This window comes from Rattus rattus, chromosome 15 (genome assembly GCF_011064425.1).
Source record: "Rattus rattus isolate New Zealand chromosome 15, Rrattus_CSIRO_v1, whole genome shotgun sequence".
Taxonomy (NCBI): Eukaryota; Metazoa; Chordata; class Mammalia; order Rodentia; family Muridae; genus Rattus; species Rattus rattus.
This window is the reverse complement of record NC_046168.1, coordinates 18,672,532-18,696,562: the sequence shown is the minus strand read 5'-3', so window position 1 is coordinate 18,696,562 and position 24,031 is coordinate 18,672,532. Positions and strand designations below refer to the sequence as shown.

Here is a 24,031-nt window from a genome sequence, read left to right as displayed (position 1 = left end):
CACATGGTATGCACTCATTGATAAGTGGATATTAGCCCAAATGCTTGAATTACCCTAGATGCACAGAACACATGAAACTCAAGAAGGATGACCAAAATGCGAATGCTTCACTCCTTCTTTAAAAGAGGAACAATAATACCCTTGGCAGGGAATAGGGAGGCAAAGTGTAGAACAGAGGCAGAAGGAACACCCATTTAGAGCCTGCCCCACATGTGGCCCATACATATACAGCCACCCAATTAGACAAGATGGATGAAGCAAAGAAGTGCAGACCGGCAGGAGCCGGATGTAGATCGATCCCTGAGAGACACAGCCAGAATACAGCAAATACAGAGGCGAATGCCAGCAGCAAACCACTGAACTGAGAATGGGACCCCCGTTGAAGGAATCAAGAGAAAGGACTGAAAGAGCTTGAAGGGGCTCGAGACCCCATATGAACAACAATGCCAAGCAACCAGAGCTTCCAGGGACTAAGCCACTACCCAAAGATTATACATGGACTGACCCTGGGCTCCAACCTCATAGATAGCAATGAATAGCCTAGTAAGAGCACCAGTGGAAGGGGAAGTCCTTGGTCCTACCAAGACTGAAACCCCAGTGAACGTGATTGTTGGGGGGAGGGCGGTAATGGGGGGAGGATGGGGAGGGGAACACTTATATAGAAGAGGAGGGGGAGGGGTTAGGGGGATGTTGGCCCGGAAACCGGGAAAGGGAATAACAATTGAAATGTAAATAAGAGATACCCAAGTTAATAAAGATGAAGAAAAAAAAATTGGCTGCTCATCCGGAGGACCCAGGTCTCACTGTTAACACCACTATGGCAGCTCATAACTGTAGCTCTAGTCCCCAGGATCTATTATCTTTATTGTAGCAACTACATGGTACAAAAACATTATCCTTTTTACCACATTTAAATGTAGACATCAGTGGGATAATTATTCACATTGTTAGATGGTCACCAATATCATCTCCCAAACGTTTAGTAAGCTCCAGTGTAGTATATTTTCAAAGAGAAAAACATTGTTCTATTCCAAGATTGTTTTGGGGATTCCTAGCCTCATATTATATTTAATTTTAGGGCTAATATGTCTGTCTCTGCAACAGAGGTGTTGAGAGTTGGTAGTAATTGCAGATTGGGGAAAACCTCTCTTCTATAGAGATGACATTTCTTCCCACTCATTTTAGTTTTAATATCCTTCAAAAGACTTTTACTGTTTTAGTGCAAAAGTCACAGACTTCTTTGTTAACTTAATTTCATTTTTGTATTGCCTTTTGCTACTGTATAGTGTGTGTGAGTGAATTATTTAGGGTTAATTTGTAAGAGTTTATAATTTGCAAACAGGCATCTTTAGTTTTCTTATTATTGATTTCATTTTCCTGCCTACTTCCCTGGCCAGAATTTCTATTACAATGCTGAGTAGAAACGCTAGAATTGAAACCATCAAGCAATAGAGTGGAGACTGCAGACGTTTACAAGACCTTGGATGGCCTTTGAGAAGCTGGATTTCAGTGAGGTTTCCCTCATCATTAGATGAAAATGTCTCACTATCTGTAAACTGGAATGCAAATAAAGTGTGGAATATACTTTTCTTTTGAGAGACTGGAAGTTGGTACATGCTAGGTAAAGGAAATTCTCGACTCCTTAGTTTGAGAGGACACTTTAGACATACTGTTACAAAGGTGTTGCTAGACAAATTAAGTATGTCCTGTGTGGTTTCAGTGAGAAGACTCTTGAAAACGCTCACATAATTTTCTTTTTTATTAGCTTCCTTGCCTGCATTTTCTCCTTTGTTGATTTTTGTTTTATCTCTTTCTGCTGGGACAAAATGAGCCTAGTGAATCCGCACACCTAGACCATTTGCTGCCCTTTTAGCATATTGTGGTGTTTAGCTTAAGGGTAAAGCAGGTAGTCCTTCAACACGAAAGACTGTGAGATTATTCACAGATGCCCCTTATCAAGATAACGTTTTTTATTCTATTTTTTATTATTATTTTGAGGGAAAAAATCTTATTAGCTCAGCCTGACTTTGTGATCACCGTCATACTCCTTTCCCGGTGAAGGAATTACAGACATATGTCAATATTACTAGTATATTCTATTTGTAGCATTTCCCCCCCATTTTTCAATCAAGAAAGTGCTGGATTTTTGTCAAGGACCATTTTGGTAGTTTCTGAAAATGTAGGCTTTGTCCTTTGTTCTACTAACATTCTATTTACATCCTTTTTTTTTTTTTTAACATATTAAACAAATCACACATTCCTAGAATAAATCAGCCTGGTCTCAGATTTCTACTACAGAAAAGGACCAAATAAAACACATAATTTCACACACTGCTCATAGCTGATGCTAAGGTGGAAAAAAAAAGGTTTACGAGAGAGCAATAAGGGAAGGTGTATGTAAGGCTTATTAGACGTAATACTTCGATCAGAAATTTGGACAAAGAACAGGTGACATTGGGATGGAGATAATTCCAGGTGGAGGAAACTAAAAATGGTTACAGGTAAGAACAAGCTTAAGTGTTTTTAAAGTTACAGCCTCAACAGCGAGATGTCCGCAGTAGTCAAAGCAGATCACTGCAAGATGAAAACAGATGATAGAGGGAACTTGTGAATCACTGGAGAGAAAAGTTCAATTTCTTTATAGTTGTGAGAGCAAAGCATCGAAACATTTTCTGGACATGTAAGCAGCTTTACCCCTCCCCCCTTCCTTTATCCTGGAACATGATTCTTCTTAACTTCCCAGAAATGCCAGACATCTCTAGGCCTCTGGTAACTTAGTCATTGAGAGATAACTGATTTGTTTGGGGTTGCTTAGAAGTTAGTTTGTTTCCCTCACTCCGTTTCTTTATCATTGTAGCTCGAGTACAGGCGGTCACTTAACCAGCGTACAATGAAAAGAACAACTCTCAACCCCTTCAGCGCTGCCAGCTTTGGTTCCTTTCCACGACTCGGTGCTGTACACTGGGCATCGGCTGCCTTGGGATACTGGCAGCATCCGTCCTGCAGTTCACTCTGCTACTGAGCAGGACTTGCATTTCAAGGATACAACCTGGGCTGAGGACGCCTCCTGGGAGACGCGTCCCCCGGCTTCCAGGTATCTGCTACCTCTCTACTCCGTTTTGCAGATGCAAGGCAAATATCCCGAACTCTCAGCACCCACTTTCCCGGCCGGGTTAGATACCTCCCTTTTCCCTCCCCATCTAAGGAACTCGCAGCAGGGATGCCCTCTGCAGATAGGTCCAGCTTAGCTGCAATCCACCCAGCACCCAGCGCAGCACCTTCGTTCTTTCAAGCCATTGTCCTACGCCACTCACCCAGGATGCGAGTTACGCCCAGGGTCAACTTCTCAAGGTGCGGCTTGCTGCCGGCTTGCATTGGGGGCGGTGTCTCCTCCATGGCACGCGTCTTCACCCCGCGCGCGGCAGCGGCGGGCCCAGTCCCCGGCGCCGCCGTGCACAGCCGGCTGGCCGGCTGACGCGTCCGACCCCGCCTCAGGTCTGCGGCCGTCGGGCTCAGGGCATGCCGGGAGTTGTAGTTTTCAGCGCCTGAGGGCTCCGCCAAGAGAGGATGGGCGGCCCGGGCGGCTTTGGCAGCAGCGGTTCCGCCGGGCGCTCGTTCCCGCGACCCTGCCCCGGGCCTCACTTCACATCTCCGCAACCCCGCCTCACCTCGGCCCGGAGCCTCTCCCCTCGCCGGGGCCGGAGGCGCAAGCGGGGGCGGGCCTCTGCGCCGAGTGGCCAATGGGGACGGAGCCTGGCGGTCGGGGCGTGGCGGCCCCGACTCGACGCCTCGAGTGGCGGTTGTTTCAAGATGGCGGGCGCGGCGGGCCCCTCCCTGCCGGGCTCCGCGTTCTGGAGCCGCGACTGTATCCTTTGCCCCGCTGCTAGGGGGCGCCGCGCCCTCCTGGGTGGCGAGGGCGGGGGCGCGAGGCTTTGTGTGGGCCAGAGAAGCGTGGCGCGGACCCCGGGCTAGGGATGGGCCTTTCCACTTCAGGCTGGGTGCCCGACTCGCCCATCACCTGGCGACCAAGTGTCGCTAGGTGGGAATTCTGGCTCATGGGTAATCCGCCCTCCTTAGCTGTGAGTTCTGCAAAGATGGCCTGTAATGGGGGAGTCTCAGCCAAGTCTGGAAGCGCCCCTCTGCCATCCCTTGCAGGAGACCACTGGCTGATTGAGGGTGCGAAGTGAGCCTGTAGTGGTAGGGAGAACAAGTGTGGGTGAACACAGTTGCTAGCTGGGCTGGAAGTCTTTTTCTCTTAATTTGGAATTACCGAGTGTACAACACTAGGAGCAAATCAGGTGATTTTATTTGCTCTTTTTGGTCTCCTAAGGCCCTTAAGTGATGCTGTATTTTCTATCGCGTCATTAGGAGGCTTCATTGGGACTAGTTCTGCTGGGGCTAGTTAGGGAATAAGATAGGAAATGCCTCGAAGCCGTGTTGATTTACTAGATTGTGGGTCACCCCTGTTGGAAATCGAAGTTTGGGGATTGTTTCTGTTCAGGAAGCTGTGAAGCTTTCTAGCCGCACAGTAATTAGAATTCCCAGTTCGGTAACTGACAAGATTTCACAATGGTTCAATTCTAGGATTAGGTTAGCTCTTGATCCTTAACTTTCGTCTGGCTTATATACTTCCTTGCTGTAGGGGCGTTACTCAAGGGAGGAAGTGTAATCAGTGTTTCTGAGTGCCTGCAAAGAGGCCAGTTGGTTTGCTAGGAGTGGTGATGACATTGTTTTAGGCGTTCCTGTTACCTTTGGCAGAATCATTCTGGACATTCTATTCTACTTAGCTCCCAGGGAAACTTAGAAGATTGTATTACCCGTTCCCTTTATTGAGTTACTTAGCTTAGAGTTTCATGTGTACGGAGAGGAATACTTTTGCCTTCTGTGCTGCTGACTGTCTAGAGTTGTAAACTCTCTAAAACAGAATTCTCTCTTGTCTCTGATAGGTGGGTAAAAAGCAAATGAAATTACCGACATGTCCTGTAGAAAAAAGCATACCAACGCACTCTCAAAGCAAATCTTTTTCCCCCTTTACCTATTAGAGTCAAGAAGCAAATATGTGCATTAGAACCACTGCACTGAATTAGAAAGTCGGAAATTGAGATCAGTCTTTTCCTTAGGAAACAGAGTCATTTGCTTATAACTGCTAATGGTATTTTTCTAATATAGAATGGAGGTGGTAACGGTCTGTTTCCCTGGGACTGAACAAATTAACAGTCTGTGGTCCAAACCTTTGCTCTTGTTGTTAGCAGCCTTCAATGCATGTATGTAGTCATAGCACTCACCATTTGTTATAGAAGTGGTAATATAGTCTCTATCTTTTGCATTTTCTCACATGCTGAATAGTTACTCTAAAGTGTAAAGCATTTCCATGTATCTACTAATGATGAGAAACTGAAATTGTATGGGAAATGTCATGGTAATTATGTTCTATAGAAATTCAGATGTAAGAGAGGAATTGGAAAATTATTGGTATCTCCAAAGTTATTGGTATTTCCAAAGGCTTTCCATCTAATGACCAATTAACATTTAGCCTCTGATACTTTCATTCTCTATTTCCATAGTGCGTACAACTATGTTGAATTACATTGTTGCTGAATATTTGCTGAAAAAATATGGTTAGTTATGAACCATTTGATCTTTGGGTCTTAGGTTTTTTTTCTGTCACATTGATGATCATTTTCCAGACCACACCATGGTAAAATTTTCCCTAGGAAAAAAGACAAATGCATGATCTGGTATTCTTTGCATATTATTGAATGAAAGATTTTTCATTGCTTCTGTTAAACAATTAAATGTGAATGAGAGATTTCTCAATTTCTATCATATGAGAGAAGATAATCAATGACTGATCATTGCCTTTAAGAAAAGTTGTTTGTATCTTCAGCATTTTGATTTAGCAGTGCTATCTGACACAGTATTTTGGCATGTTATGTGTGAATAATGAGGATACCATGTGCATTTTATGGTTTAAATCATCTAGTAAAACATAATCTTATGTTGTAAACTTATTTTTTATTTAATCCATAAAGTTTGTGGTAATGTAATAAGTGGATACTCTTTCTGCAGTACCTAATTTGATTATTACTGTGTACTTGTTGGATTAACTGTATTAATAATAATATTAACAGTTTTGGACTACAAGGGAGTGGCCTAAAACATTGCAATAATTATCATCTTTGCCATTGAGTTTTTAAATATGAATAGATGAAGACTTTACATTGATGTAAGATGAATATATCTGCAAACCTTCATGGTCAATAGTAATTGCATATACCTGTGTTGCTGGCAAATGATGTACTGGAAGAGACAAATATTAATGCTAATTTTTTAAAGGTTTGTTGAAATTAGTAATTAGAGTTGTTGGGAACATACCTCATAAAAATAAGTATCAGTTTTATCCCTTTGTGAGTGACTAATATAAACTAGGTATTCTTTTGTGTGGAAATCCATACAAAATTAGATATGCAGGTTAGAAATAATTTTTTTGTGTTAACATTTTAGAGAAATAAGGTTATGAATAAACGAAATGCCTAGTGATTCACAGAAAAATAAAGGTTGAAGAGTGGAGAAAGGGACCCCTTGGAGAGAACTGTGCAGTTTTAAGTACCTATGTGGTTAGGCAGTGAAGGCCTCAGCCAAAAAGTGATGCATGACCCAAGGCCTAAAGATAATGACTGAGTGCATCCGGAGACTCTGAGAAACAGCTGTGTAGCTGAGGAACTCATACATGAAAAGTCTCTACACAGCTTGTGTAGTCACTGACAAATTAAAGGACACCAGTTAGACTGGCTGGCTTTGTGTGTCAACTTGACACAAGCTGGAGGTATCACAAAGGAGCCTCCCTTGAGGAAATGAGATTCAACTCTGAGGCATTTTCTCAATTAGTGGTCAAGGGTGGAAGGGCCCATTGTGGGTGGTGCCATCCCTGGGCTGGCAGTCCTAGGTTCTCTAAAAAAGCAGGCTGAGCAAGCCAGGGAAAGCAAGCCAGTGAGTAACATCCCTCCGTGGCCTCTGCTTCCTGACCTGCGTGAGTTCCTGTCCTGACTTCTTTGGTGATGAACAGCAATGTGGAAGTGTAAGCTGAATAAACCCTTTCCTCCCCAACTTGCTTCTTGGTCATGATGTTTGTGCAGGGATAGAAACCCTGACTAAGACACCAGGAGTGAAGGGGGGGGGTGTAACAAGAACTAGAAGAGGAGTGGGCTGGAAGGATCAGAGCCTGAGCATTGTAGGCTTTGTAAAATTTGAATTTTTATTCTGAATAGGTATGACACAGGGTTTTAAAATGTTCATTCTGACCTCTGTAAAAAGTAGAATGCTGAGGAATTTTTGTGGGAACAAGAGAGGACAGATAGGAGGCAATGATAGTAATTCTGGTGAGAGAAAAAAGATGATTTGGATTTATGTCACATTGTTGGTCAGAAGTTGTTGGACTGTAGCTGTATGTTGAGGGTTATACCATCAGAATTTTCGGGATGTGAGATAAGAAATAAAAGTCAAGGCTAACTGTGATTTGGAGTTGGCCCGAGCTGCTAAGAGTATGGGAAAGGCTATATGAGGAGCCATCTTTGAGATGAATGTAAGGACTCTAGTTCTCAGGATTGTATGTATGTCAGTGTTAACTTTAGCAGGTAGACTCTAGTTCTCAGGACTGTATGTATGTCAGTGTTAACTTTAGCAGGTAGACTTTAGTTCTCAGGACTGTATGTATGTCAGTGTTAACTTTAGCAGGAGACTTGTATGTATGTCAGTGTTAACTTTAGCGGGTAGACTTTAGTTCTCAGGACTGTATGTATGTCAGTGTTAACTTTAGCAGGTAGACTTAGTCCTCAGGACTGTATGTATGTAGTGTTAACTTTAGCGGGTAGACTCTAGTTCTCAGGACTGTATGTATGTCAGTGTTAACTTTAGCGGGTAGACTTTAGTCCTCAGGACTGTATGTATGTCAGTGTTAACTTTAGCGGGTAGACTCTAGTTCTCAGGACTGTATGTATGTCAGTGTTAACTTTAGCAGGTAGACTCTAGTTCTCAGGACTGTATGTATGTCAGTGTTAACTTTAGCAGGTAGACTCTAGTTCTCAGGACTGTATGTATGTCAGTGTTAACTTTAGCAGGTAGACTCTAGTTCTCAGGACTGTATGTATGTCAGTGTTAACTTTAGCAGGTAGACTTTAGTTCTCAGGACTGTATGTATGTCAGTGTTAACTTTAGCGGGTAGACTTTAGTTCTCAGGACTGTATGTATGTCAGTGTTAACTTTAGCAGGTAGACTTTAGTTCTCAGGACTGTATTATGTCAGTGTTAACTTTAGCGGGTAGACTTTAGTTCTCAGGACTGTATGTATGTCAGTGTTAACTTTAGCGGGTAGACTTTAGTTCTCAGGACTGTATGTATGTCAGTGTTAACTTTAGCAGGTAGACTTGATCTAGAGATTAACTTGGCGAAATCAAGTTTCTTTATATACTGATAGTATATAAAGACAGGAGAATTGAATAAGATCTCCAGTAGAATAAGGAAAGAAAACACTCCAAATCAGAGGTCCTGAGAATCTCTAAGTGATAGAGAATGGGTAGGTTAGCAGAGTTGAAGGGAAAGGAGCAAGGATTGTTATAAAAGTCATAGGAAATTGTGAGTGTGCTGTTTTATGAAGTTAAGCAAACAAATTTTGGTGTGTGATCATTTATATCAAATGCTATTCATTGATCAATGCAAAGAAGCCTATGAATTAATAGTTCACCAATATTGGGGAGTTAGAAATAGTTTTGTTGGGTTGATAGAATCAAAGCTTGATTGGGATAGGTTCATAACTAATTAGGAGAGGAAGTGGAAACAATGGAAAGTCTCATGAGAAGTTTTGCTGTAAAGGGGGAAGTGTACTAATAGGATGCAGAGTTAGGGGATTTATTTTCCTTTTTTTTTTTAAAAAAGGTGTTTGTGTTTGTGTGTGTGTGTGTGTGTGTGTGCGCGTGTGTGTGTGTGTGTGTGTGTGTGTGGTCTCCATTGCTTATAGATTGGGGTATGAACACTTCTGTTAGCAAGAAGGGACAGTGTGGAGGTCTATAGTTTGTTTCCTAAGGCAATAGAAAGCAGATTATTATCTGAGAGTAAGAGTGGTGGAAGTTGGTCAGGGCTGAAGGAGGAGGAGAGTATCCGAGCTTATGAAGCTGAGCAGGGTTCCACTTCCATTCCGGCTCTTCTCTCCCAGTTGTGAGCAGGCTCCTTTGTGAATGATCTAGAAAAATAACCTGTTGGCAGCACATCCTTGGAGGACACCCTGCATTTATCTCATAATTAAAAGCACTGCTATCTGCAGCGTATTTTGTTCCATTGTCTTGGATTATTTTTCTCATTTTTTTTCTTCAAGTACATTTCAAACACCAAACATTTATTGAGTGCCTACTATATATAAAGGCTCTGTGTTAGACTAAAGATATAAAGTAAAAGAGAGGGCTCTTAGAGCCTTGCTCATTCCAGGTAAGCCTCTACTGCCCCAGCCCTTACCCCACCCACACCCCCCACCTGCTCCTCCTTGAAGACAGGGTCATAACTCAGACTGGCCTTGAACGCACTCTGTAGTCCAGGCAGGTCTTGAGCACCTTCTGCCTTAGCCTCCCCAGTAGCTAGAATTATAGGCTTGCATCCCTAAGCCCAGCATACTAATAGGCGATTCCAGTTAGTAATTCTTGGAAACAGGATTCAATCACTAGGATTGATGTGAAGCTAAAAGATTTATTTATTTATTTTATTACTAAATTACACTGTCATGTATAGTAATGTTTTCTCCTACTGCCCTCAACTACGCCTTCTGTTTTCCCTAATTACTATGTTTGGTTCTTTTGGTAGCCCACACAGAACACCATCGGGGCCTTCTATATGATACTGACTTTGGAACGATCATATTGACTTTATAGATTGTGTGTGTGTGTATGTGTGTACGTGTGTACATGTGTACATTTGCAACAGAAAAATGTGTGTCTGTCTATCTTTTTTTTGAAATTCTCCTTTTGAAATGGAAAATAGTTCTTTTTTTCCCCCTATATTTTCCTCCTGGCTCTAGGACCTTTTGGGACATTTCATAAATGTATTATAGAAGAGTAAATATTCCTTTGTGTTTGTATGACTGACTTGCCCTAAAATGTTGTTTGACCTTCAGAGCTACTGACTATTGACATGATTTATTTTGCATTGTTTGTAAGAGGAAAGTAGCAAAATAGCAGAGTGCATATCACAAAAGCATTCTGTTTGGGAGCCAGTATGGGGAAAAGATCTGGGGATTGTTTTATAAAATACCCATTCCTTTCTCATTTTCTAGGTTGTAAGAAGTAAGTACATTCTAGGGTCAAAAGAGATAACTTAGTACACAGAGCAGGGCAGCCCACGGATCTTACCGTGCTCTACAGTACTTTCCTTCATGTTTCCTCCACAGTTTCTGATGAAGAACAATCCGTAGTTTATGTTCCAGGTATGACCGTGCCTAATGTGCTTGACGCTTCCCTGGGTTCTTAAGTATCAGGAGAAAATTAAACATTGGGACAACCTTGTGTGTGCAGTTGGATATGAAACAAGTCATATGAACATAACAATTTTTCAAAAACAAAATTTAAAAAGCAAATGTTTTAAAATATTTGATGATATCCTCTTAAGATCTGAAATGGTGGCTCTTTGTAGGATCTGGCTGGGCAAGTCAGCATTTATGGTTTATACTGTGCTTCATTTACTAAAGAGATTCTTTTTGAAAATTTGCATTTAATATCTCAAAAGAAAATGTAAGAAGTCGATTCAGTTTAAATACAAGAGTCTCTGCTTATTGATTGTTCAACTGGAAGAGTAGTCACGTGGAGTCATTGAAGATCCTCTAGGGAAAAGCCTAGGATTCCCTCAATGTTATCCCAGATGTTGTAATTTATTGCTTTTAATGTGACTTACAAATGTCCATAGGACCTAAGTGAATTATTGAATTATTTCTTTAACCTTCTTGTCACATCTTGTCACACACACACACACACACACACAGTTTTAAATTGAAAAACGTTAATAAAATCGAATTCTGAACTCTTGTTTAATAAACATTTTTAGGAATCTCCACAGAAAGAAATACAAGATCAAGGCTCAAGTTGATAAATCCAAAAGTTGATGCTAAAGTTAAGGTTCCCAAGGTGACTGATATTCCTGCCTCCATGGAGTCTTTAAAAGGTGCAGGAGATTCAGTAGCTGAACAGGTCAGTAATGGTTTACTTACTTGTTCAGGTTTTTGTGTGTATACATGTTGCATGCATACAAGTGTGTGTGTGTGGGGGGCGCATCATGGATACACTCACATGCGCATATGTGGAAGCCAGAATTTGGCTACTCTCCTCTACTTCTTTATCACTCTACTCCACTTTGTTTTGCTTGATTTGGTGGGGGCCTTTAGTTTGTAACACAGATCTCTTCTTTAATCCAGTGCTCTCCTGGTCAGACTCTAGGGGTTCACCTGTCTCTGTCCTTTAGTCCTGTCTGCTGGTAAAGTTACAAACAAATGCTACCATGTCCTCATTTGAACTCTGGTCCTCATGCTTAAGTGAAGGCAGTTTACTGACTGAGCCTGTCCCTATCTTGTTAGTTTTCTATATAACTGCTTAGCGAAGACACAAAGACCTTCGAAGGGCGGTCTTTTTGTATCTTTAGGAACTACAGAACCTTTTATGATCATTGATAGTGCTAGGAATCAGTATAAAATACCACTTTGCAAGAGTTTTGTTCCAAAAAGGATAGATGTGCTTTAAGCCATAGCCAAGAAAATGCATTATCTTACTAGTTCTCAAAGTATTTAAATTTTACATTTTACTCTTTTCTGGCATTGATTGGTAAGTCAAATTCACTGTTTTCATGGTTAGGAATTCTTTGTGTTTATATTCTTAGAAATTTATTTGTTGTTGGCTGATCCTTTTATATTATAATGAAGTTTGTATGTAGAAAACCAGCCTGAATTATTATGCCTTTCACTTAGAAAATGTTATTTTTAAAATTTTTTTTTGTTCTGTGTTTTAGAAAAGCAAAACTCCCCCTCCCCACTCCACACATTCCTTTGGTGTGTGTGTTTTTTTCTGTCTGTTTGTTTTAACCAATATATTTCAAAGTAAAAAGTCACTTTATTGTAATGCTATGATTGTTGTTTTCTTTCCCCAGTCAAAGTTGATGTGAGTGTTTGTAATCATGCCTTGTGGGTAGAATCTTCCTTCTGCTTATGTTGTGTGGCTTTTTCTGGGGAGAACTGATCAATCTGGTATTCATTCCAGACAAGATTCTGAAGAAACTGCTTCACCTCAGGCATCACCATCAGAGAATTTACTGGGGTTACTTACATGAGCTTGGTTGACTTCAGGGGAGCTACATCACCAAAATCATACCCCGTGTGGGTGACAATTCAGAAAAGTTACCTCCTGTTCAGCTTGCAGGCAGCAACCCTCTCCTCAGCTCTGCCCTGGTTTTAGAATTTGAGGGATTGATAGACTTTGTGAGCCTTGGAAGGTTTTGTAGCATCGTGTGTCTTAGGCCTCTTCCCTCCTTGAGGAGTGGGGCTTCAGTTTGGAGGAAACAGCTACACAACAGTTTGGTTTGTAAATGATTTCATCCTTCTTCCGGGGTGTTCTCATCTTTTGAGGTATTGTCTATGCCGTGACTGGTTTGTAGAATCATAGAGCTGCTCTGGTGACTGTCATCTGACAAAGCCCAAAACACCCCAAATATTTACTGTCAGACTATATGGAAAGTGTTTCAACATTTCTAATGTATAACTGTGGAGACATTTTTCATGTTTCCCTCATGCCTGTGGAGTAGTGAAGAGGGTTTGCTGGTGAACCCAGAACAGTTGTCCTTTTGGATGGCGTTTGCAGTAGAATGGCAAGTTTTAGTGCTGCTGTTTGTCGATGCCGGCACTAGCGCCGTGTGCCCCTAAGGCGATACGTGAGAAGCTTAGCTAGTCACACTGCTTTCTGCAGTCAGTGTCTCATTTGTACAGTGTCTAGTTGTAGTCTGTGGCTGTGATAAAACTCAGACCTGCAGCAACCTGGGCTCAGCACATCCTTCCTAGTCATAGGTCAAACTTCAAGTAGAATCAACTTATTGGCTTTAGATCAAAAACATTCATCTTCCTCCACAGCTTTACCCCTGTGGCATGAGATGAACCAACCTTAGGAAATCTTAAATGTTGGACTTGGTGGGTTTTTATTTTGTTTTTAATAAATTTTCATTTATAAAAGTATATATTGAGCTAAACTTGGCTTTCAACTATAGTTTTCAAAACCCTGTCCTATACAGACTGATGTATTTTTATTTTTTAGCAATGTTTAGTTTTATATGTTTGGAATTTTATATAAATACTCGTATGTATCACAGGACTAAGTTTTTTGCTTGTTAGTGTATTCATGAGCTTTCTTAATGCTGTCTAGAGAAATTTTAAGTTTCTTTTCGCTAACGTGTTAGCACTCATCTATCATTTTAACTAAGGAGATGGATCAGCATTAGAGAGCGCTTGCTGCTTTTTCAGAAGACACAAGTTCCTATCTCAGCATCTACACGGTGACTCACAACCACCTATAACTCCAGTTCTGGGGCATCTGATGCCATCTTCTGGCCTCTATGGGCACTGTGTACATGTGGTGCTTAAATACACATGCAAGGTGAAGCCATCACACACACCTTATGGTGGCACACTCCTTTATCCCAGCCCTTCGGAGGCAGAGGCAGGTGAATCTCGAGTTCAGAGACGCCTGGCCTACAAAGCAAGTCCTGTGACAGCCAGGGCTACATAGAGAAACCCTGTCTTTTGAAAAGTTGTCAAATAGGTACTGGAAAAGCAAAAAGGAAACAGTAAGATATTGTGAGGCATTAACTGTAAAACACAGCCACCATTTTCCAGGGCTGGATGAACAAGAACAGGTTTGAAGTAGTAAGACTTGGAATAGAACATTGGGGCATGCGCTTAAATTGAAGCTTGGACTTCTGTGACAGGGTACCCGTCTGACTGGCTTGCCTACCAGCATGAAGGAAACCCTGTGTGTGCAGTCCCAGCACCCGTAAGTGAGTGTGATGGTCGTGTAGGTCTATAATGCCAGGCCTGTGCCGGCAGAGGTGGAAGGACCAGAAGCTCAGTGTAATCGGAGGCTACCCTGAAAACAATAATAAAACAGTAATAAAATGGCTGTTCAGATGTGGCCGTGCCAAAGTTAGTTTCCGGTTTGTGCCCTGCACCTGTCTTCGCTTCTTCTGTTGCCCAGTCCATTGCCTTCAGCTCCTGAGTTTTTCAGTTTTTGACATTGCCTTTATACTCATCTTTAAAAATTTACCTATAATATTATATGCTTCTGATTCTCTTCCTGTTTTTTAAAATGGCAATTTAAATTTAACTTAGATTTAAATGATATTAAAAATTTAAAAGAATACCAATGTCTTTTATTTTAAATGAATTTTAAAAACTAATATTTTATCTTGATTTTTACATATCCTTATTAAAAAATTTTAATCATGGAAAATATATGAAAGAAGTAATAAAAACCTAAGATACCCATATAGTACTGTATACTACAGAGTTGTGAATCTTTGTGTTTCTCTAATGGAGTGACTTCCCTTTCTAATTTTCCAAATGTTTCCACAAGGATTTCTGTAAAAGTGTCTTAAATCGATCACACCACAGCATAGCATAGTGTTTGAGGACATAGCGGAATCCATGTTTGCACTCTACTCTGCCATTCAGCTGCTACAACTGTGGCTGAACTCTACGCTTTGTGTGTGTGTGTGTGTGTGTGTGTGTGTGTGTGTGTGTGTGTGTGTGTGTCCTCCCTCCCCATTTTTATTAAATTGGGCATTTCTTATTTACATTTCAAATGTTATTCCCTTTCCCCGTTTCCTGTCCATTAGCCCCCTAACCCCTCCCCTCCTTTTCCACCCCCCTACTACCGTGCCCCCCCACAATCCCCTACACTGGGGATCCAACCTTAGCAGGACAAGGGCTTCCCCTTCCCTGTGTGCCCCAACAAGGCTATTCTCTGCTACATATGCAGTTGGAGCCCAAGGTCAGTCATGTATAGTCTTTGGGTAGTGGTTTAGTCCCTGGAAACTCTGGGTGGTTAGCATTGTTGTTCTTATGGGGTTGCAAGCCCTTTCAGCTCTTTTAGTCCTTTCTCTAATTCCTCCAACGGGGATCCCGTTCTCAGTTCAGTGGTTTGCTGCTAGCATTCCCCTCTATATTTGACATGCTCTGGCTGTGTCTCTCAGGAAAGATCTATATCCGGTTCCTGTCAGCGTGCACTTCTTAGCTTCATCCATCTTATCTCAAACTGTGTACTCTTAATGGAGAGCAGGAGCAGTGTCTGCCCAATCACACTGCTGTGAAAACGAGATGGGTATCAGGTAAAAAGTACTTATTGTATCCCTGGCATGCGAAAACACTGCAGGAAAATTCCAGTCTTTCTTATATCTGGCCCTTCAGAAATTTGATTTTTAAAAACTTAACAACAGTGTCTCCTAACTAGCCTTTATATATATTAAACAGTCCTGGAGTTACAGTGTCTTCCAGAGACATATCACCCTAATGTGGGAAGGTAAGTGTTCTCCAGTAATTAGTAGGCATATCTTCCAGTTCTGTGTTCCTCCTTCTGTAAATTCTATAATGTTGTCTAGTTTGTTATCAGTTCCCTAGCATGTCTGGAATTCATAGTAGGTTTAAATGAAAAACATATCTAGTAATCAACCAGATAAGTAATTTCTAAGAAATTTCACTTTCCATGTTTAATTTGATAAAAGTAGTTAAAATTTGTTTTTAGTAACAGTAACCAGAAGGTGTTTTATTCTAGAGTTTCTGCAAGAGAGGACTGAAGAGTGCGTCATTGAAAGATTTATGTGTTGAGGACAAAAGGCGCATTGCCAATTTAATTAAAGAACTGGCCAGGTGAGACAACCTTCCATGGCGGCTATACAGGAGACAACTCATTGAGAGCAGAAGATTGGTAATGTATGTGAAGTCTGTGGCGGTTTGAATGGAACCCAGAGGTTTGTCGATTTGAGTGCCTCATCACCCAGGGAGTGGCACTGCCTGACTGAGTCAGGAGGTATGACCCAGTCAGAGTAGGTGCGTCCTTGTCCGAGGAAGAGTGTCACTGGGGGTGGGCTTTAGCATTTCAGAAGCTCAAGCCAGGGCCAGTGAGTGGCTCTTCCTGCCGTCTGCAGATCCCAATGCAGACCTCCGGGTTCCTTCAGTACTGTGTCTGCCTGTATGCTTCCATGCACTCTGCCATGCTGACAATGGACTAAACCTCTGAGACTGTAGAGAAGCCTCAATTGAATGCTATTTTTTTAAAATAAGAATTGCCTTGGTTATGGTGTCTCTTCATAGTAATAGAACACTAATGCCATTTTGTCATTAATCAAATAAAAACGAACTTTTAAAAAAATGTTTTTTATTGCCCAAATACTTACATTCAAGGGCCTACATCCATTGACCTATCACTTTCTCACAAGGAGTTACCTCAAAATTATTGCAGTAGGGGACTAGCATTTAACAAGACTTTGGACAATTTGCATTAAAACTATAGCAATATTGCAAGGGCGACTCATTGCATCTATTCTAATGTACTTTTATACCACTGCAGTAAGATACATCTGCGATGTGCCTCCATCCACAATGGCACAGTACTGCAATGGCTACTCTGTATATCCCAAAGTGGTGTATTGTTATTAGCACGTTAGATTTCCCAGTGAAGAATGAGCTTTCCTTCAGCCCTATTTATGTCAGGACTGATTTTTATTAGCATCAGACTTGATAAACTTGAATTTTATTTTAATACAGGACTCTGGGAATCACAGAAATAAAATGAAATAGATGAACTTTTTCATTTCTTTAAAAAAAGAGAGAATAACTTTTTATTCTGAAACAACTATAGATGTTATTATAGCTGTATTATAAATGTAGAGAGAACTTATCCACACTTTACCCAGTGTCTACTGATGGTAATATTTTGATTAACTACAACTATACTATTTTAACCAGAAAACTGACATTCACAGAACTTGTCTGTTATATACAGAGATCACCAGTTTTACATGTACTCATTATAGATTTATTAAAATCACTATAGTAAAAGTTCTGAATAGTTCTGTTACAAGGATTTTGTATTTCTTTTGTTTTTTAAAGGTGCTGGGAATTGACTCTAGGGCCTTGTACATGATAGGCAAGTGTTTACCACTTTATTTGCTCATAAAAATTTTGTGTTTATGCACGTGTATGTAGGTATTCTTAGAAACCAGAAAAGAATGTTGTCTTCGCTAGCCCTGCAGTCACAGGTGGTTGTGATCCCCCTGACGTGGGTGCTGGGAATGGAACTTAGATGTTCTGGAAGAGCAGCACACACTTTTAACCTCTGGTCCATCAACCCCTGCCTCAGCACAGATACTTTATTTCCTGCCCACTTCCCTAACCCAAAACTCCTGTTACTCTGCGGTTAAACCTGTTCTCTAGCACTAAAATTACAGTCTGTCAAGAAAACTATACGAATGGGATCAGATATTGTGTCACTTTTTTCCAGATTGATTCTTTTTAGTATGATTCTTTGAAGCCTTCCAAGTTGTATATGTCTCAGTATTTCTTTGTTTTCCTTTCGGCGTAGAGGTGCTAGATTAACGGTTCGTCGATGGAAAGCATTGGAATTCCTTCTGAGTTTGACAGTTACAAATGAATTTGCTACATTCAAGTATAGATTTTCACATGCGCACTACAGTTTGCTTTCTTTGGTATTAAGTGTGTTTTATTTTCTAAGAAACCATATTTCAAAAAAGATGTAGCATTTTACACCCCCACCAACATTTGTAACTTCCAAAGTCTGTAATTTTAACGTTAGGAATTTCAGGGGAATTTAGTGATGTTGGTTAGTTTGTCTTTTATAATGGTCGATAACAGGGACATTATTTCATGTTCTTACTCCTGTCTGTGTCTTCGCTGGAACGGGGCGTATTCTCGTGGCTCTATCACGCCAGAGCGTTTGGGTGTTCGTACTGAGTTTTGAGAGTTGTTCACGTGCTTAAATGTAGGTCTCTGGTTGGCTGTGTAGTGTAAGTACTTTCCTCCTCCTCCATTACTCTCCTCCTCCTCAGTGTCCTCAGGGTCTCCACAGTCTAAAGCTTTCAATCTTAACTAGGTAAGTGTGTCTTTTCTTTTTCTTTTTACCAAGGATCCAGTTGAGTTGGTTTTTGTATTATGAATGTCTGAGTTGAGTTTTTTGGTGGTTATGGTTGTTGTTGTTGATGTCCATTTATGCCAGCACCATTTATAGAAATCTTTTATGTGTTTCTGTTAGGTGCATATTTGTATGAGCCTCTTTCTGGGTTCCTGCTTTGCGTTGGCCTGCCTGCCTGTCCCCGCCTCCATTACTGTACATGTACAGTAGAGAAAGCTTTATACTTAGTAGAGTAACTCTTCTCACTTTGTTCTTATTTTGAAAAAGAACAGGGCTAGTCTTTCCATGGTAAGTTTAGCACAAGCTTGTCAATGCCAGTAAAACAAAAGCAAAAAGAAAAAACTCTACTGACACACTAGTATTTCATCAAACTACAGATCAATTTTTATGTTATTTGTTGCATTGATAAACAGATTAAGGAATCAAAATCAAAATTAAGGAATCCAATTTTTTTGTATTAATTTGACCAAGAATACACCCCAATTTGAATTGTCCCCTTCTCCCATGTCTTCTGTCTGACCTAAAGAAAAGGCTTTGCTCTGTATTTGTTGAACTGCACAGAAAACATGGTGTGGGAAAGAAACAAGCTGTTCTCTATAGAGCTCTCTAGCAGAATTTATGAGGAAGGGGGTTACTTTATTTACTCCAAAGAATCCAGAATAGAACTCAAAATTGCAAAAAGATGTTATCAACCCATATCACATATTGCTTCCAATATTTATGGGGTATTTGCTCTGTTTAAGGCTGTCGTTAATGTCTTAGATCCTTTCTCAAATGATTAGCACTGCACACACATGTTATTCTCTTTTGGGGTGTTAAGGTTAAAGCTATGCGTTAAACTTAGGTTGTAAAAACTGATTTCATGTATGGAACAGTTTGATTTGCTATTTTGAATTTCTATAGCAAAGTTCATGAGAAGTATTGGTCTTAAGTTTTGTGCTTTCAAACTGTCACTTTGATTTGTGTCATGGTAATAATAGCCCCATTATGTATAATTAGCGATTTTCCTGCTTATAATTTCTGGGAGAATGTGTATGAAATCAAGTGTTAGGTTGGCTTTGATTTTTAGGTTTTAGAGTCTCTCCTTCTCCCTTTCTTTCCCTCTCTCTCCCTCTGTCTCTGTCTCTTCCACCTCCACTTTCTCCCTCCTTTGCCCTCTCCCCCTCTCCCTGTCTCCCCACTCCCTCCTCCCTCTTTGGCTCTCTCCCTCTCCTCCTCTTCCCCTCTATATTTGTATTTAACTGAGTTTGGCTATGAACTTGCAGTTTTCCTGCCTTAGCCCCCCAAGTGCTGGGTTGATGCATATGCCATCAAGTCTGCTTTGAAGTGACGTGAGTTCTTAAATGTTTGTTATTATTCCCCAGTGAAGTGGTAAAAGCCTGGAGACTTCCTTTCAAAGAATCCTTAAATTAAAATTTTAATTTCTTTAATGTTTTTAAGGTTATTCACATTGTCTATTTTATTTTGATTGAACTTACAAGTCTGTAGGGTATTTTTAAATTATATTTTATTAGCATTTTATGGGTGTGGGTGTATTGCCTGCATGCATGCTGTGTACGCCTCTGTGTTCCTGCTGCCTATGAAGGTCAGAAGAGGGCATCAGTTCCCCTGGAACTAGAGTTGCTGAGAATCGGATCGGTGGTCGTCTGGATGAATCCATATCCCATGCTCTTAACCTCTGAGCCATATCTCCATCACAAGGAATTTGTAGTTTTTGAGAATTACTTCATTTCTTTCAAGTTGTCAAATTTGTGAGCTTAAAGTTAACATTATTCTTTCACTGTCTCATTAATGACGCAGTATCTGCAGTCCTTCATTTTTGGCAGTAGTGATTTGAATCTTTTCTCTTCTCTCTTTGCTAGGCATATCAGTTTTATTGACTTTCCCCCAGCTTTTTATTGAATGTACTTCCATTCCTCTATGTTTCCAGTCTCTATTAGATTAATTTTTTTAAAAATTCTCTCATCTGTGTTATTTCCTTCCTTCTCATTGCTTTGGACTTACTTTGTTTATCTTTCCCTCTGTTTCTCTTACGGTGAGAGCGTAGAGCCCATGCGTTTCTCTTAGTGTGAGCGAGCCTCCTCCTTGGCATGCCTTCACTGTGCCCACATGCCTACCGTGCGGCGTCTCATTCAGGTCTGTGCATTTTTCATAATTCCCTTTGACACTTCACACTATAGAACTGCCAGGAGCATAATGATTTTTCTATTCTTTTTTTCTCTATCAATTCCTACTTTTGTTCTGTAATCATCAAATAACTATTCAAAGCACCATTTGGAGGTTTCATAGTTGTTCTTGATGAATGTCCTGTAATGGTAACTCTTAGCTTGCAGTGAGGAGCTCTTTTCCTTTGTTTTGTTTTCTTGGTGTCTTTGTTAAGCCATCTTGCATGTAGCTAATGTTCCATCTTGGCTGTTATGTACTGAAGAGAGACTTTCCTCAGTATGCTAGCACTCCCATTTCCCACTGCAGGCCTCCAGTCCCTTTCCACAGTCCTCCTTTCCCTGCTTCTACAGCACACTAGTCCCAGCTAGTTTGCCTTTGTTTTCCCCTCTCCCCTCTGGTTTTCTTTGAGTTGATCTTTTCTTTGAATGTTCTCTTTACTCTGCTAGGCCTTGATTTTATGCCAGGCCATTCCTGGGGGAACGTATGCTCCTTAGTCCCCATCAGCATAATGGCCTACGCTTTCTTGGCTACTCTCTTCTTGTAGCCTACATTGGGATCCTGCACACAGGGTTTGTCCTTCTTAGCTCTGCTTCAGGTTAACTCAGTGTGAGCACAGTGCTGATTCCTTATCGGCTCTGCTTTATCAGCGTTTACTTAAAACCCTGCGTAAATCTCCCATCATGCTTGGGAGCTTAGTCAGCATGCTAGCTCACCATTATCTCCTAGTTCAAGTTACCCTAGTTAGGCCCTGTTACAGCAGAGTCTCCACCGCCTGCTAGGCCTCCATGCGAGTGAGTATTCTTTTTACACCTACCTCCCTGGGTGCTGGCCCCCTGCTCTGAGCAACCCCTCTGTGCAGATGTCGTCTTTATATGACTTAGATTCTGACTGTCCTCAATTCTGTTCATTATTCAAGAAGAACATAAAAGTAAAATAGAGAGGAAATGCAAGCTCAAATTTCATTCTGAAGAGAAAAAATTGTGTTCTTTATAAAGGACGTTTAAATGTAGTTGCTTATTCATGGGAAAACTGTGCTTTACAAATCACATGTAAAGTAAGGCAGAGTCTGCTGCTTTTGTGTTTGGCTTGCCTTGTCTGGTATATCGTTTTGTTTTGTTTTCAAATCAATAGGCTCAATTTTGATTAAATAGAGAGTAACGATGAAGTATTAATAGAAAATGTTAGGCCGAGGTTTTAGAGGCTGTCTTCGGAAGAACAATTGGCCATGAAGGGTTACATTCACCTTGGATAAGGTCAAACCGGATGGAGAAAGGAGCCAGGAGCGTTAGGAAGGTGGAGCTTCTCCGTGACACACTTCAGTGTTCCTCCTTAAGATCGGCTTGGATGCAAGTCCTTCGGCATCTTTAAGGCAGCACGTCATCGACACTGCTTGGCAGCCACCACTGGCCATTGGCAGCATCCTTTCAGAAGGATGTAGAATTCAGTATCTCAGTTACAGACTGATATATAATATAAAGGCATGGTGTTAACTTATTTTTAAAATATATCTTTTGATGTTTAAAGTGTCTTTACAAGAGCTATTCCTAAGCTCTGAGTCTCTCCTTTTTCTGAAATAGGGTCTTGACCTTGGTAATGTCAGGTGGAAAAGTGTACTTGTATCTTGGACGGAGCCATACAGAGGCTCCGCGTGTGAACCTCCAGTCTGTACTGACGCTCTGCAGCAAGAGCTTAGAGAAGGGCCACAGATTTGCTTCCGCGTGTGCCTATAACCTATAACATGTCCATGGGAGCAGCTGTAGCTGGATCTTGTATATGTGTGTAAAAGGCAGGAAGAAAGGAAGATTTAGGTATTGAGGAAAGACAGTGTAGGTAAAAAATTGTGCTAATGGTTTTCTACTTTTAACACTGATAGCTTTTTAAAATGTTGTGGTAGATGAGACCATAAAAATATAATTAGTGTTAGAAGTGTAAAATCTAAGGCAGAGTCCTACAGCTTCAAAAGGACTTTTCTAGCTGTGCCGATGTTCATTGAGACATAGAGACGTGGGTCTGGGCAAATGCTTGTCTGAGTACTTAGGTTGTTGTAGCTGTGTGGTGGTTTTCATTTTCAAGTTTTTTGCACTAAATGATTTTTACTTAAAAAACATAAAAAGGTAAGATGCCTAAAATATGTACATGAATAAATGTAATAAAATAAAATTTATCACTCACATGATAGGCTAGAAAATGAGTTAATTCAAATACAACAAATAAAGGACAATAGTGTTGATGAAAGTGTATGGCATGCCTGGTGTATTAAATATAAAATTGTGATGGCACACATATTTGATTCTAGCACAAGGGAAGGCAGAGTTAGGCAGATCTCTGAGTTCAAGGCCAGTCTGTTCTACAGAGTGAGACCTTTATCAAAAAAAGGAAAACAATCATATTGGGGAAAGTATTAGAAAATTTAGAAACCTTACATATTCTTTTATGATGTAGCACATGTAAGAAGTTTTGGTTCTCATACCAGCCTGCTGGCATTATTCCAGGAGAAGTTTGAAATTAATTTATAGAAAGGCATGGTGGTTAGACAGCACAGATAAATAAAATACATCCCTCATCCATAGTGAATGTAAGTGAGCAAAATTGTGCTAACAGGTAAGAAAACAAACAGACTTTGGAATTTCTGCTACTAAATGTATGGGTGCACTTCCTTAATAATCTTCATATATTTAGGGGACTTTCTCATTTGTGTTAACAGCACTAACGGTAATAACGTATGAGGGTAAACCAAAATTTAGAGGCTAATGGAGAATGCAACGAAGAGAAGTTGCAGTGATGTGAATTATGTTGCTTATGGAAGAATGTACAAAGGGATGAGTTGCCATATGGACTTCAAGTAAATGGAGGGGCTTCCCTCGGATACCTGGTATTGAGTTACATGTGCAGAAGGGAAGTAGGGTGTTGTCTGCATTTTATCTAGACAGAATTATTGTTACAGGTACTGAATTATATGCCCTAGAAAGTCTTTCACAGCAGGATGAATGGATTGTTTGCAGAGATGGGAAAACAGCACCATGTATAGACCTGAACAGTGAGTAGCTTTACAAAGCATCATAGGTCCTGCTGAAAGACGCTGAGGCGATGGTCCTCTATACGCATGCCCCTGTTTACAGGGGCCTTGAGGTGGCAATGGGGGCTGTGCACTAATAGCAGTTGGCTTTATTTTTGTAGAGAAATACGTTTCAACATGTTGAAATGGTTCTAGGCACAGCTGCAGTACTGGCTGAAAGATGGACCGTGTTCTAGAGCAATCTCCAAACCCTCCTATTGCCTGTCTCGTCTCCACTGCTGCCGGTTCATGCTCTCTTCCCAAGAGCCTGCTTGTGCTGTAGGCCCAGATACTCTAATTTTTCCTAGAGGACAGTTTGCTGTTTCTACTTAACATTTCTGAGATGGAAAAAAAAAGCCCCATTAGTTTCAAATTGTAAACTGAGCAATAGATCATTATTTCATTTTCTCCTTTAAAAAATATCCATTTTAACTGTTAGGTAAGAATTAAATGTACATTGCCCTGCAATAGGAATGTTAGACTTTGATTTTTCAGTTACTTAAGAATTTTTAACTTCTTTTTTGACGCTTTTATGGAATATTTTGGGGCCGGGGATAGTCTTTTAATAAATTACACAGAAAATTTCTAGAGAAGATAGA

General features: G+C 40.7%; 2 protein-coding genes across 4 annotated transcripts in view; one reads left to right on the top strand and one right to left on the bottom strand.

Moving 5' to 3' along the window:
• Nucleotides 1–3,583, bottom strand: part of Tpgs2 (tubulin polyglutamylase complex subunit 2) — a 47,047-nt gene extending 43,464 nt beyond the window's left edge. Inside the window, exon 1 of one of the 2 annotated variants that reach the window (XM_032885882.1) lies at nt 3,315–3,583. In XM_032885882.1, the coding sequence (XP_032741773.1) occupies nt 3,315–3,396 (82 nt within the window). In that variant the 5' untranslated portion in view covers nt 3,397–3,583. The remainder of the gene's footprint in view (nt 1–3,314) is intronic. The other variant, XM_032885884.1, reaches the window with a different exon arrangement.
• A 105-nt stretch (nt 3,584–3,688) lies between these two features.
• The window catches only part of Kiaa1328 (KIAA1328 ortholog), a 287,235-nt gene continuing 266,892 nt past the window's right edge, over nt 3,689–24,031 (top strand). The window contains exons 1-4 of one of the 2 annotated variants that reach the window (XM_032885880.1): nt 3,689–3,865; nt 10,429–10,464; nt 11,079–11,221; nt 15,836–15,930. In XM_032885880.1, coding sequence (XP_032741771.1) covers nt 3,811–3,865; nt 10,429–10,464; nt 11,079–11,221; nt 15,836–15,930 — 329 coding nt within the window. In that variant the 5' untranslated portion in view covers nt 3,689–3,810. Of the gene's footprint in view, nt 3,866–4,290; nt 6,337–10,428; nt 10,465–11,078; nt 11,222–15,835; nt 15,931–24,031 lie in introns of those variants that run through there. The other variant, XM_032885881.1, reaches the window with a different exon arrangement.